This window comes from Notechis scutatus, chromosome 2, assembly GCF_049901735.1.
Source record: "Notechis scutatus isolate UNSWTSFEM ecotype Mainland chromosome 2, rNotScu1.2, whole genome shotgun sequence".
Lineage (NCBI taxonomy): Eukaryota > Metazoa > Chordata > Lepidosauria > Squamata > Elapidae > Notechis > Notechis scutatus.
Window position 1 is genome coordinate 99534551 of NC_142010.1, and position 15569 is coordinate 99550119.

The 15569-nt window shown below is 36.9% G+C and overlaps 1 protein-coding gene across 1 annotated transcript in view; it reads left to right on the top strand.

Annotated features, from left to right (window-relative positions):
- The window catches only part of ATP10B (ATPase phospholipid transporting 10B (putative)), a 139697-nt gene that overhangs the window by 123070 nt on the left and 1058 nt on the right, over nucleotides 1-15569 (top strand). Inside the window, exons 15-23 of the mRNA XM_087954181.1 lie at nucleotides 1660-1844; nucleotides 2820-3135; nucleotides 4539-4615; nucleotides 5931-6056; nucleotides 8825-9025; nucleotides 10557-10637; nucleotides 10808-10912; nucleotides 13088-13275; nucleotides 15416-15567. Coding sequence (XP_087810307.1) covers nucleotides 1660-1844; nucleotides 2820-3135; nucleotides 4539-4615; nucleotides 5931-6056; nucleotides 8825-9025; nucleotides 10557-10637; nucleotides 10808-10912; nucleotides 13088-13275; nucleotides 15416-15567 — 1431 coding nt within the window. The remainder of the gene's footprint in view (nucleotides 1-1659; nucleotides 1845-2819; nucleotides 3136-4538; nucleotides 4616-5930; nucleotides 6057-8824; nucleotides 9026-10556; nucleotides 10638-10807; nucleotides 10913-13087; nucleotides 13276-15415; nucleotides 15568-15569) is intronic.

Sequence of the window (15569 nt, forward strand, 5' to 3'; positions counted from 1 at the left end):
CTCTCTCTCTCTCTCTCTCTCTCACACACACACACACACACACACACGACTCCTGGCAACTGCCAGGACTAATCCCTGCAGTTATCTTGGCAAGGTATCAGAAATAGTTTGTCGTTGCCTCCTTCTTAGGACTGAGAAACAGTGACTGGCCCAAGGTTACCCACCTGGCTTCATACTAAAATTGGACTAGAACTCACAGTATCTTTTATTTATTTATATACAGACACACAGTTTAAAGGGTTCCATAGAAATTAATGTAAATCAACTTATCTTAGATGTACATTGGGGAGCCTAAGGTCTAGTTTCTCTCCAGACCTCACAGCTTTGCTTCACCATATGTGCACATATCCATGTTATAATTTGCAATGCATAATCCCCAATATTAATAAAGTTGGGCCACACATGAAATAGGCTTGGGAATCACTCTGTCATTTTATCTATGGAAATGAAAATTAGTATCTCAGTACAGGTTTAAAATTAGTGTTACCTGGTTCTGAATCAAGGGTAGCCAATCTATCTGCCAGTTGCACCTCAAAAATCAAAAGCATGAAATGACATCATTCAGGTGTATACTACAGCACATCAGTGGTGGGATTCAAAAATTTTTACTACCAGTTCTGTGGGTGTGGCTTGGTGGGCATGGCAGGGGAAGGATACTGTAAAATCTCCAGTCAGAGGTGGTATTTGCCAATTCTCTGAACTACTCAAAATTTCCGCTACTGGTTCTCCAGAACTGGTCAGAACCTGCTGAATACCACATCTGCAGCACATATATCTTATACGTCATATCTTCTGAGCACTGATGTAGACAACTTTGCTTCATTGTGTTCTATGCTTGTGCCCTATGAAGGCCTCTTTGCACCAATCCAGAATTCTATAAACCTTAGTCACAGCTTAGCTATCCATGTTTTATGCAATAGTTTGTATTCAATATATAATACTTAAAATTTCCAATAACGTTATATTGATCCCAGTAGAAAAGATGTTATTATTCTTTCAGTAATTATTTTCAATGTTCATTTAGCCAAGTTGTATTAATTCTGGAACATCTCAAGCCAGGGAATACGTTTTTTAAATTTTGTGTTAAAACAATAGAAAACTTGTTTAGTAAATGGTTTTCAGTTAAGCAGGTCAGCTTTCTACTAGTTTCTCTTTTATTCTTGTGTAAGTTTTGACCTTTTAAACTCACCCTCCAGAAGATAATAAAAAGCTAAACCAAATGTTCTTGTGCCTCATTGCTCCAACAGTGGTGCACGTTATGTGTATAATGAATGTATCCCAACCCCATAGTGCATACAGAGCAGACTCTTGGCATACAATCCATTTTGTATAAGCCAATTGTAGGAATAAAAAAGATGGTTTATTTTCTAAAGTCCTAAAGAAGAATCTCTTGATCACAACTCTATTGCAGAGCAATTATTGTGAAATATAACAAAAGTTAAATGTAGGATATCAGTCACTTTATCACATAGCAATTGTTTCCTAATTATTCCTAATTAATGGCTTAGAGCCTGGTTACTTGAGGGACCACCTGTCTCCTGCCTTATCTGCCTGTCATGCTCTGGTTTCCATCAATTAAGTAATGCCATTTATCTAGACCCCAGAGGTGTGCCTTCTCTTGGCAGCAATCAATAACGCTGATTATTTCCTTTTCATAAGGAGCAACAGGGATAGAAGACCGGTTGCAAGAAGGAGTGCCTGATACCATTGCTGCCTTCAAAGAAGCTGGAATCCAAACATGGGTATTAACTGGAGATAAGCAGGAAACAGCTGTCAACATTGCCTATTCTTGCAAACTTCTAGACCAAAGAGACACTGTCTTTACCATTAATACCGAAAGTAAGGTAGGTCCTAAAGACCAGCAGGGAGGATATGCCATGATAGGTAAATAATTTTTTGTGCAAAAGTTTTTCAGAACAGGATTGAATTGTGGAAGGAAAAAAAGAACTGAATCCAGTGGTGTATTCCTATGGAATGAAAGAACCATTTGTTCTCCCCAGAAAGCTTCCATCCCACATGTATTCGAAACCTGTTCCCTCTTCATAGTAAATTTTGAAGATGTGGGAAGTGGTGGGGAGAGATGCAGACAATTCTCATTATATGAGTCAATCCCTGCTTGTGTACTGTACCATTGTATTCCGTGCATACTATTAGAAGCAGCCCTGTCTCACCATCTTCAGAACCCAGGGAGATCTTGTGAATGCTAGCAACAAACTTCAAGATTTTAATATCATCATGTGCCTTAGGCAGTTTGCAAAAGATCTTGTCTCCACATGCTGTTGAGGTTTTGCTTGATGCTTAATCATAGGCTTGCCATCTGTTCCTTATTTAAGGAAATTGATTCTTATTTAGAAATACTAAACTTTAGGACTAAATAAGTAATTCTTCTCTGAAATAACAAACGGGATAAATCTACTTGCCAGATAATATTTCAGTTACAAGTGATACAATGATGAAGGCTATTTAATTCATCTGCAATATGAAATAAAACAATACATTTAGTCATGGACTATATATGCAGTAGTATTTATCTCAATGCATCAGCAGTACAAATTAACTATACATTATGAGGGGGAGTTAAAATTAGTTTGGATAATACACCACATTCTCCAATTTTGAATTGTTACTAAATATTTGATCAAGTAACTTGTTGAATGACTTCTCTAAGTCAGCACTTATGCCCTTCAATTTATGTGGTAGTCCAACAGAATGAAAGATTATAAGTAATTAAAAGTTTAACATATTCTGTTTAGTAACAGAAGAATTCTTGTTTGTGGTACCATGTAGCTTCACAACTTGTTCAACTATTTTTTCCATAGGAAACTTGTGAATCGCTGCTGGATATCATGTTGGAAGAGGTGCAGAAGGGTCAAGTAATTCCTCGAAAAATATGGAGCATTTTTGGCTTTAAACTGCCATTTTCTTGGTCAACCACAGGACTTCCAAATCCGATTATTGGATTAGTAGTTGATGGAAGAGCTCTGAATACTATTTTCCAAGGACAACTTGAGCATAAGTTTCTTCAACTTACAAAATATAGCCACTCAGTTCTATGCTGCCGATGCACTCCCTTGCAGAAAAGCATGGTGGTCAAACTTGTACGGAATCAGCTGAAAGTGTTGACCCTTGCAGTAGGTAAGCAACATGTGCCATCAAGTCACTGTCAGTGCTTAACAACTATACAGATACCTTTTCTGCAGAACACACCGTCTCCAACCTTTCCTATCATTTCATATTGTTTACCCATCTGGTGGTATTGGTAAAATTTAGGAATAGTTTACTATTGCCTTCTCCCATACAGTATAACATGGTGCTTTTATCTTTGTCATTGTTATTAAAATGATCAATCCTCCTACATCACTGCTGCTCAGTATAGGTGTCCGGTTGCTCTAGGATGTCCTATTCTTCCTTGAATGACCCTGCTGAGAATGTACATTATTGGCATATACTCCCAGGGTTCTTTGCACATTTCTCCCAAGAACCTGTACACACATCCTTGGCTGAGGCTCAAGGTCACCCAGCTGGCTTTGTACCTAAGGAGGGTCAACAATTCACAACTTGTTTCTAGTCTGGTAAATTAATTACTGCACCAAATGGGTTGTCATCCATCCATCCATCAAACTATCCATCTATCAACAAGCTAACTATTATCTCTCTTCAGTGGGCTATAAGGAATATTTCAGTGATATCCTTGGAATGAATAGGGTTCATTTTTTAAAAAAATAAAGAATCCTTCCCAAATCTACTATTTTCCTAGCAGTGTGACCTGAGGTGGTGAATGGGGACATACAAAAATGAGCTACCCAGTCATTCACTGCTGCTACTTAGCTTGAAATGTGAAAACTAGATGTTTATTATTGTCAAGGAATGAAGCAAAACTGTCTGACTGTGCTAAATTTGGTTTCATGTCCAAGTTATTTATGGATTGTGTAGCAGTCCAAAGGGATCCCTCCAAACTAGGTGAATAGACATTAAAATAAATAATATGACTCAAAATTACCAATTGTAGAACGGGGGGAAATCCCAATTTCACATTCAAGTAATGTGAAGTCTGGAAATATGAATCTGGATCAACTGTTTCCCAGGTTTTGGGCTAAGTTCAAGTGCGAGAATGGGGTCTTAGTATTGTGTTTGATATGTCAGTTAAACGTAACATATCACCCCAAAAAAATTGCATGTTTCTGCTGAGAAAAAGGCAAAGTTGCTAAGCAAACTTATAAAGGAATTGAAAATGAAATTGTTTTCACTGTCAATGATTTATAATAAAGTCAGCAGTGACTTGAAACAAGGTGAATGGGAAGAAGTTTATTCCTCTTGTTCATACTACTCAAATTTAGGCTCAAGCAATGGCAAAGATTCAAGGCAAACAAAAAGAAGTATCTTTTCATTTCATATCTAATTATACAAAACTGGTCTCTGACATAAACCATATAATGCAGAAAGAGAAATATGCTGAACAAATATTTTTATTGCCTTACCTACCATCTGTTCAGCCTACTTCTCAATCTGAGAGAAATATATGTTTCATTCTTTTCTAGGTGATGGCGCAAATGACGTAGGTATGCTCCAGGCAGCTGATATTGGAATTGGCATTTCTGGACAAGAAGGTATGCAGGTATGCATAATAATTGAAGAATATCCTCTTGCCCTTGGCAACAATTGCTAAGGTACATATTCAGAATTTTTAGGTGACTGCATTCCTTATAAAAAGTGAACATAAGTATCATCTGCGTTCTGTTATAACAAGGTAAGCAATATCCTTCAGAGATCAGAGTGAAATGATTTGCTTTTATAATGAATCAAATCATTTTTGTATGCTTACCTTGATTATTCATTTAGGGCATATAAACTTTTCCCATACAAATGTTTCTGAACAAAGATATTGTGCAGCAGAAAAAAATAAGGAAGGTTGATTAACAATAAGAAGCATCATCTGGAAACTACCCTTCCCCCGTCCTTCCTAGCAGGATTAATTGTTTGATAGAAACATCACTGGAAGCATCCTAATTAGAATAAGCTGACAATTACTTTTCTTGTTGGTTGTCATTTATGAACTGAGGCTGAATCACAACTATGTTTTAATCCAGTAAAACCATAGATGGATTGTCCAGCCCCTACCTCTAAGTCCATATTCTCTGTGCAGGAGTACAGTTGATGTGGAATTGTACTGGATTTCAAGTAGTACTTGAGGATGTTTTCCTCAAGAAGTATTATGCTTTGGATTGTTTCATCCAAGGTTGTTCTTATTATTTTAGATTGGATGGGCAATTTGTGGCTCCAGAGCTACAAGGGGTTCTATAAGTGCTTGTTTGTTGCTCTCTGTTCCTCTGCTGCTGGACATTTGGAGAAGAGAAACATGCACAAACAGTAGTGCATTAAAAGAAGCAACACGGCTTAAAAAAACAGAGGGTCCCAAACTTTCACACAAAAATGAAGGAGAAAGGGAGAATTGTAGTTCCATCCAATAAAAGATATATTCCCACTCTCTTTCCCTCATTATGTTAGAGTGATGTGAAGCCTCCAACTACCCAAAATTGCTTACCTTAAGTCTAACTGTCATAAGATCACTTTTTTATGAATGAAATTGTCACACTGGGCTTGGAAATGGAGAGAGATGCAGTTTCATAATGAAAGTCTAGCACACTCATTTGTAACTTATCTTCCAGTGATATTAGTGTGTAACTTCAGAATTCCCAGTTAGCTTTGGCAACAGTTGTCTGGGAATTCCAGAAATGATAGTTAAACACATCTAAAAAGCAACAGCTTTAGAAAAGCTGCCATTGAATAGTTTAACATTAAACCAGAGTCACATTATATTTCCCACTCTTGGGTTTCATTATTTTGACTTTTGCCTGCAGTCCTGATTTATGCTGGATCAGTAAAACTTGAAAATATAAATTGTATCATTTTATATATGTTCTCCATTTCAGGCTGTCATGGCCAGTGATTTTTCAGTATCTCAGTTTAAACACCTGAAGAAGTTACTTCTAGTCCATGGACATTGGTGCTATTCTCGCTTGGGAAAGATGGTGCTATACTTTTTCTATAAAAATGTGGTATGTGTCTTAACTTTTTGTTTCATCCTGCATGCCATCCATTATTGCTTGTAACAATTGGGACAAGTATTGTTCATAGTTATTTGATTGGAGCCCTGTGCCAACAGCTTACAAATTCCAAAAAATATAATAAGGAAACATTCCATAATCTTGAACTATTCAAGAATGAAAAAATATTTTGATTAAATGGATTGATTCATAAATGGATTCATTTTCACTTATTCATTTTCAATCTCTAATTTCCTATTTAAAATGTTATCTGGACAATCCTTAACAGAATCATGGCTCTGCTGCTACACATAAAATGGCTGATTATAATCATGCCAAGTAGAAGTTGGTCCTGACTTGGATCTATAGGCTGACAATGACTTAATGTGATGGGAAAGCTATGCTACCAATAGATGACCATACTAGTCAGCTTTAGACATATTGAAGGAAATTCAGTTGGGCATCTATATTCTCAGAGCAGACATTTCAATCATGCAATTAACATGCATCTCTTGGGATCTGGAGCCACTAGCACCTCCAAAGGAGGGGGGGTTAAAAAAACACAAGATGGTAGCATAATTACCCAAGATACTGCCACATCATGGCACATAATCAAAGCCAGAGTTCCTTTATATGGCTATTGCAATGTACTCTGTATACAAAATTGTAGATAAGAGAAAAGGGGGCAGGGAGAGAGAGAAATAGAGATGATAGATAGATAGATAGATAGATAGATAGATAGATAGATAGATAGATAGATAGATAGATAGATAGACAGACAGACAGACAGACAGACATGGACATGGACATAGACATAGACATAGACATAGACATAGACATAGACATAGATACATACATAGATACATACATACACACACACACACACACATATGTATGTATACAGAAAGGGAGAGAGAGAGAGAGAGAGAGAGAGAGAGAGAGAGAGAGAGACATAAAGCAATAAGTTTCTATTGCATTTCTACAAGTACCATTTTACCTCTTTTGACTCCCACTGTGGACATAGGTGTCCAAAATTACAATTTTATAAGGACTGAGGGAAAATCAAATTTCTTTTAGGAAATGCCTATGTTGAATCACCTTAAAATGTCATTCATTTCCCAATATCCCATCCCACTGTCAAAAACCATGGAGATTTTTTAAAATGTTATTTAATTTTTACTTTGTCACTAATAACCCTTGTGGGGGGGGGTTTAATATTAGGTCTGATGCTGAAAAAAAGTATGATTCCCATTACTAAAGAATGATGGATTCCCTTACCTATATTGTTATAAATAAAAGAGGTAAGGGTTTCCCATGTCCAACTCAAAGGGGCAGTGCTCATAGCTGTTTTCTAGTTGTTTGAAGGTGCTTCATTTGGTCATTTGTCAAGCATGACTATACACCAAGACACACAGTACGCTGTTAGCTTCCCACCAAAGTGGCACCTATTTATCCACTTGCATGTATATAGGCATTTAGCTCCCATTATTTTGATTGAACTTTTTCTACTTTTCCTATTTCTGGTGAATTTCATTATATCAAAAGTTTACATTTTGTTTTTCTGACTTATTACCACCAAGGTCCATAACATTGTTTGCTTCAAAAGCAGCTAGAAAATAGTAGAAAACAATAGGAGGGATTTTTCTGCCAATTACTTAATTTTACTATTTCATTTTTTCATACAAAAATAAAATAAATAGAAGTGACATTTTATGAATATGTTACCTTTACAGGATACAAAGCTTATGTTTGATTCTGAGTGACAATCACATAGCTGCAAGAAATACAAAATCTATTTATATTCATGAAAGCAAGCTCTGACTGAATCTTAAGTATATGACTACAATACATTTGCATACACCCAAGGCTAACCATATATTTTGTGCAAATGTTTGTTACTAAGGCCTAATAATGAACTGAGTCTAGTCTTATTGATGCTTAAAGTAGATTTACTAAAAACAAGTAGATATATTTTAGTCATAATTAAGTTCTGATTATTTCAGTGGTTCTTTTACTACTCTTAGCAATAGACTTATATACTACTCCATAATGCTTTATTGCACTTCTGAGCAATTTTACAAATGTTAGCATATTGCCCCCAACAATCTGGGTTCTCATTTTACCAACCTCGGAAGGATGGAAGGCTGAGTCAACCTTGAGCAAGTAAGAATTGAACTGCAAGCACTGGGCAGAGTTAGTCTGCCATTTTCATTCTAACCATTGTACCACCATGCCTCCTTAGCCTGCTTAAATTTGACAAATTTATTTTTAGATGAAAAGCAGCCTTAAAAGAAATAGTTTAAAAGTAGGGAAGTAACATAGGAAACAGTTCCCAATTCTTTTGCCTGTCTGCTGTTTTCCTAATTATATCACATCATGGGATCCAAAAATTAACTCGGGCACATTTTAAAACTTGAGAAAGGAAACACAAGCAAAAAGCAAATTACCATGGGTAAATAACAAGTAGAGAAAAGATAAGTGTGCTTCTCTCCTTATCCCAATAGTTAATTTAACTCTCTTACTCCCAGCACTTTAAAAAGAGAGAGTATTTGGTTGTAATGTAACTTTAGTTTCTCAACTTAATCAAAAAAACTAATTAAAATCAAATAGTATTGAATTTATTTGGACTAATGCTGTGAGTCCTTGGTCAGATTCTAAGAGTTTATCATGCTCTGCAGAGGCTAGGTATTATGACTGGCCAAACACCCAGAGATAGCAAAGGCTGGATGATGTATCTACAGATATTTAAAACATTTATATTTTTCATATTTTCTTACCAGACCTATGTCAACCTTCTCTTCTGGTACCAGTTCTTCTGTGCTTTCTCTGGGGCTTCTATGATAGACTACTGGCAAATGATATTTTTCAACTTGTTTTTTACATCTGTACCACCATTAATTTCTGGAGTTCTGGATAAAGACATTTCTGCAGAAACCCTATTGAACATTCCTGCACTTTACAAAAGTGGACAAAATTCAGAGGTAAAACTTTTTCAAGAATATCCCATAATATAACAGGTTTCACGGTGTAGCAAAATAAATATCCTTTCTAAAATAGATGTTGGTTGGATTCATACGCTGCATAAATTCATGATTTGTTGAATGTTGTCAATTTTCAGTTTAGCAATTCCCTCATTAAACAACTGTATTCCATTGCACCTTTTAAAAATATTTTTCCCATGAATGGATGAAAAAAATAGGTTGAAGACAACAATTTTTTATAGAGGAGTGTTCAGTGTTTTCTTGTATCATTTTTCATCAATCCAAGCTATTGTATGAAGTCTTATCTATCACTAAGAGAAGAAATGCAACTCATTCCATTTTTAAATACATTGATTCTCATTTTATCAAAAATCTCCAAAGCATAAAATAAGCACAGGTACAAATTGATACAATAAGTGCAATAAAATGTGTCAACAAGTTAAGGTGCTAGTTTAACAATTTAGTTATGACTAAATTAGAGAAATCCAGGAAACAAGTGGGAAAATCTGTGTCTTTTAACTGATAGCAAAAAAAAACTCCAAACCAAGAACCCCACATACATTCACAGAGAAGATTATCCCACACTAAAAAAGCCATAATCCTTCATGAAGAATGTCAGCAAACTATAGTATGGTCTTGAGGATATTCTTTCCTGGATCTAAAAATGATTGTTCATATAACTTGGCTTTATGCTTGTCAATCAAAATAAAATTTGGAAAGTAGCTTGGTAACTAAACAGCAGATAATACAGACTCTATTATATTAAAATTAACTGAAAAGGACCCTAGTAACCTAGTTCCTCATTCTAGTCTAAGTGTGGTTTATAAATCACCCTTAAGGGCAGAGACATGTTACAAAAGTCCAGTCTCCAGATAAAATATATTACAATATTCCAGTGCTTGACTTATCCCTACCTTGAAAAAGTTACATGTATCATAGTAATCAAAACTGTAATAGTAGGTCCAAACTAGACCCAGAGAGATCCAACTTGAAGTCATCCATTAGCCATAGAAACTCATTAGGTAATTCTGGGGCCATCTTACCTTATCAGTTCAGTCAGTATTATAAGGTGGCTGATGTGGAGATAAATGGCAGGGAGATCTCCATGGAAGTTCCTTGAGTTCTGTGGAAAAGGTATACCACAATGTAATCAAAAATAATTACATTGGGAATCGATATTCTTGCTCAGAGAGGCTTCTTTGGACGTCTTATGATAGAGACATCCTTCAATAACCCAAGCTCCATGCCTTCTTCTTCCATGTAACTCCCCAGTGCTGTTCTGTTTGGATAAAGATATAAGAATAAACAGAATTATCAGTAACAATTTAAAGTAAAACAATTTAAGTGTTCAGGCATACCACATCTCCTCTAGTTTTGGTTGTGAAGGCAATGACAGAGAATGAAACTGATGCATCCTGTCATTTACCACTGATTGGTGGCTTCCCCAGTGGCCATCAAGTTATAAGTTATATACCAAGAAAATGTACATGTTCTGAAATTCTCTATTCCTTCTGTGTCCAATTTGCTACAGATTTACAAACCTCTAACATTTTTCCTTGCTATCTTGGATGCCTTCTACCAGAGTCTCATTTGCTTCTTCATCCCTTATCTAGTAAGTGTTCAAATTTCAAAGTATCCAAATTTCTCTAAACCAGCCTTTCCCAGCCTGTTACTCTTCAGCTCATATTTGAAGCATATCAGACTTGAGAAGGCTGATTCATAAAACTCAGAATTTCTGTTTTGTATTTTGATATGTCAATATTCTTTTATCTAATTTACCAGGTATATCAGGATTCTGATACTGATGTTTTCGCTTTTGGAACAGTAGTCAACACTGGTGCCCTTCTTACTATTCTTTTTCACCAAGCTTTAGAAATTCAGATGTGGGTATGTATATAGTTTCAATAATTATCCCAGTTTACTTGCTTGCTGATTGGTTGATTGATTGATGAATGGAAACAATGACCTAGCTGTTAAGGTGACAGTCGTGCACTTTTTGATACTATATTCAGGTGTCTGGCTATGAATCCCTCCCACCTTGGATTACAAAGGATTTATTGAGTGATGAAAAGGAACTGAAATGCCAACATTTTCAGATAGTGTAATGCACAAGTTCAGAAATAGTATAACTGTGAGAGGGATTTTGGAGTCCTAGTGGACAATCATTTAAATATCAGCCAACAGTATGCAGCAGCCAACAGTGGGCAGCAGTGGGCAAAAATCAATGCAATCATAGTCTATATTAATAGAGGGATAGAATCAAGATCACATGAAGTTCTAGTACCGCTTTCTAAAGGCTTAGTAAGAATACTGCATCCAGATCTGGTCACCATAATATAATAAAGATGTTGAGACTCTGGAAAGATTGCAGAGAAGAGCAACAAAGATGGTTAGGTGGCTGGAGGCTAAAACACATAAAGAACAGTTACAGGAATTGGATATGTTTAGTCTAATGAGTAGAAGCACTAGAGAAGACCCCAGCAGTGTTATAATATTTGAAGGGCTCCTACAAAGATGAGGGGGTCAAACTATTTTCCAAAATACCAAAAGGCTTCAAGGCAAGAAACAATAGATGGAAATTAACCAAGAAGAGAAGCAACCTAAAACTGAAGATAAATTTCCTAAAGGTGAGAGCAATCAATCAATGGAATAGCTTGCATTCAGAAGTTGTGGGTACTCCATCACTGGAGGCTTTCAAGAGATTGAACAACCATTCATCTGAAATGGTATATGGTTTCCTGCTCAAGGAGGGGGTTGTCCCTTCCAACTCTATTATCTTACATTCTATGTTGCAAATTAAATAATACTAGGCAATTACAGCTATTTAATTTCACACTTTTTCAACATTTCTCTGCATAAAAGTATCATTTCCCTCATTCCTATCAGAAATATTTATGTATTTCAGTAAAACTTTGCATAATTATAAATATTATTGCTCATTGCAGTTAGACAAGATTGCAGATAATTTTTTTGCTGAAAATGGAAGAAAGTTAAAGTTCTAGTCCTGTCTTAGGCACAAAGCCAGCTGAATGATCTTGAGCCTCTCCGCCTTAGCAAAGCCACTTCTAAAAATTCTTTCCAAGTAAACCGCAGAAACTAAACCAGAAACACTGACTCAAAAGTACAGACATACAAAAATGCAATAAATGGAAAATATGGCTTGGAAACCAGTTGTCGTAGTCTTGACAGCCAGCCGATTCTCACAATAAATCAATGACTGGGGTCCTGGGTCCCTGCCTCTTCAATCGCTCTCCGACATCTGGGGTGCGTGGAGAGAAATTCAGGCAGCTATGTCAGAGATTGGGAGATCAGGAAGAGAAACAGACTTGACCTCCAGCCAGAAGCAAATAGAAGCTGATAGCATAATTAAGGCTGGAGAACAACCCTCCTTGAATTCCAAAGCAAAGACACCAGCTCCTGGGGAAGAAAGAAATCCAGAAAAGTACTGGTGGGAAAAGAAAGTTCCAAAAGCTTCTGAGGCTGAGTTTCCCCATCCCCAGGCCGCAAAAGGGAGAAAGCCCTTGAGTGAATTGGGAAGAGTGGATTGGATGTGGGATTGGGCCCAGGCCAGGGCCCCAAAGTCCCTGATGGAATCCCCGGGGAGACCCATGGAGCAACCGGAAAATGCCAACATGTCAACTCCTAATAAATCAATCTTTTTTACTCTGAGAGATGTGGCTAGAGACTTATGATTTGAATGGGGGTGCATGTTGGAGTCTTGATACCAGTATCTGCACAAACTAAAAAGCATGACTTCTCAAATGCAACAGAAAAGATACTGCTCTTTCCCACCAGGCCCACACTTGTCTTAGAAAGACCTGACAAAAACCATCAGAGTTAATTTCAATCTTTGACATCCCTCCATGCAGATTCCTCGTTGCTGTAATTTTTACGTTCAGACACCTTTTGTCTCCATAGAAATTGCACTGCCTCGGAATAAGATTGTTACTATGGCATTTCCTCTTTACATTCTCCTGATGTTCTGCACCATCACATTCCTAGACAGGAATCACAGCTAAAAGGTTTATTGCTCTAATTGCTTTTCTTCTCGTCTGTTCACAGACCCGGTTCCATGGAATTGCAATAACTGGGAGCATTTTGCTCTACTTTATTTTCTCATCCATCTACAATGCAACCTGTGTCCTTTGTAACCATCCCACAAATCCCTACTGGATTATGGAGATGGAATTTTCGGAGCCAAACTTTTATTTCACAATCATTATTATGCCAGTGGCAGCACTTCTCCCAAGGTTTGACCAATGGTTTTTTTTCTTACTTGTTCTTGTATGAAGTGCCACTCAATAACTAGATTACCAGATGGAAGATTACAAAATTTGATTAAATGTTGTCCCAGGAAACAGAAAACCTTATCTCTTATTGTATTATTTAAGCAAGGCCTTAATTGGATGTTGTAAGTAAGGCATCCGGTACCATGTAAAGTCTGATTTCCAGAGAAAGGTCCCAGCAGACGTAACCTTATTAGTCTGGGTTTGTCCCCACTCTCCACAAAATCTGCCAGCCAAGAGCCAGTTCCTTGGTATAGCTGTCATTTTATGGAAGGGAAGCTTAAAAACCCTTGACAGTCCACATGCTTTAATGCAGTATAACTTTCTCTGTACAGTTTGGGGAAATTGAGTTGACATGCCTTGCTAGAACATAAAGGCTTTGTTGTGTTGTGTGATGCCTTCCTTTTTTCTCTCTCTCTTTTGAGAGGCAATTCTTGAGTGCTTCAAATAATAAAAATATGTTTCCATGTTAAGCTAGTGCCACAGCTCAGACTTCTCCGGATCCTTCGAAATAGCACAAAGATCGACCCTCTTAACAGCCAAGGTCTAAGGGTTATGAAAATAATTCCCCCTGGAAGCCTTATTTTTCATGAGTCCCACTTTAATCTCTTACTACAAAACACACATTGATTTGGGGGAAGAACATTTTAGCTTGTTTCCATAGCATTGCATTCCTATGAATTTTCTGTAAAATGGTAAGTTTTTTGCTTATTGTAAAATTGATATTCAGACTGAGGTGCCACAGGAGTAGCTGCAATAACAGAAAGAAGCTTGAATGAATGCATCCAAGTGTAATTATAAATGTTGGTTTTTAGTATTAACATGAGCAAGTCTAAATAAACTTCAGAGTTGTTCACTTTTTTCTTCTTCTTTCCTGATATAACTGTAAGAAGTTTCCTCTTCTTTTCATAACAAATCACTGATATCCAAATCCAGACAAAAGTATAGGTAATAATATGCATGGTGTCTGAAACAAGCCAACTTCAAAATGTAGTTTATGAAGCTGCCATATTTCAAAAAACAGAATAGGCCGCATGTATATATGACTCTCCGAGACATTTGGGGCGACTGACAATTTCTTATCTTCCTATTGCTGCTGATTTACTGCTATTCTGTTCACTGTACTTGCAGCAACATTTCCCATGAGTCCCTGCATTTGTTGCCTTCCAGTTGTTACCACTCGTGTTGTTTATAGAATGTAGGGTGCCATTACAGCTTCTTCTGCAGAACCAGGAGGAACCTTCTGCACATTTGTGTCTTTGGAATCAGTTGCATTTGGTTTGCTATCTTGCAGGGAGAAATGGGGACCAAAAAAAAAACCCCCTCAGAAGTCACAGATCTCTTGAGTTGAGCCACAAAAAGAAGTGAGGATGGGCTAATCAAGGGCAGAAAGGACAGAAGAGTGATGGAGGACTTGGTAGAAGCTGTAACAGTTTAACATACCCTTCCCTGCAATCTCAACCACACTAAGATAGCTGGAAAGGGAAAACCATGATTTCTGTTTATATCAGACAGCTATAGAGAAATACACTTATCATGAGTTATGATCCACAGACTGGCACTACTAAACCATTTTTTCCTGAAACATAGCAGCTTGCCTAACACTGTTGAATGGCAGTTTGTTGCTATCTATAATCACCTAACAAAACCCTAGCCCAAGAACAGGCAAACTGATATACTCTACATTCTGGATTGTATTCCCAAATTATCTTGATATGTCTGAACTGATGTGAGTTATGCCTTATTTGTTTGGATAATACCAAGTTACCTATGCATCTTTAGCCATGGCACCACCTTAGCAGGTAGATGGAAACTACCTTTGTGACACATCTTTTATGACACTAACTTTTGTAAAATTATGAGTTTCTTCATTCTAGCTTTTGTTCCCTTTCTGTATCTTTGTGTGTACTTTGCAAAAAGTGTTTTTGGAATCCATACTGTATGTGTAGAATTTGGGAACTGTTCTCTGTAGCAAGTGGAACTTTTATATGAATGACTAACTAAAAACATAATGCACGCTATATTTCATCTACCATCTCCAAAATGAGTGAGAGTGATAGCTTGTTATTGCAAAAATAACTGTGTTTTTCTTTGCTTTCCTTAGATATCTTATATTGGCTCTGCAAGGGACTTTCAACATATCTTGCATCCTGAAAGCACAACAACTGGAGAAGTTGCCGAAAGAACAACAGGACTGGGAAATACAGAAATGGAAGCTGATAAAAGAAGGCCCGGCAATCCGCAGTAATGGTCCTAGT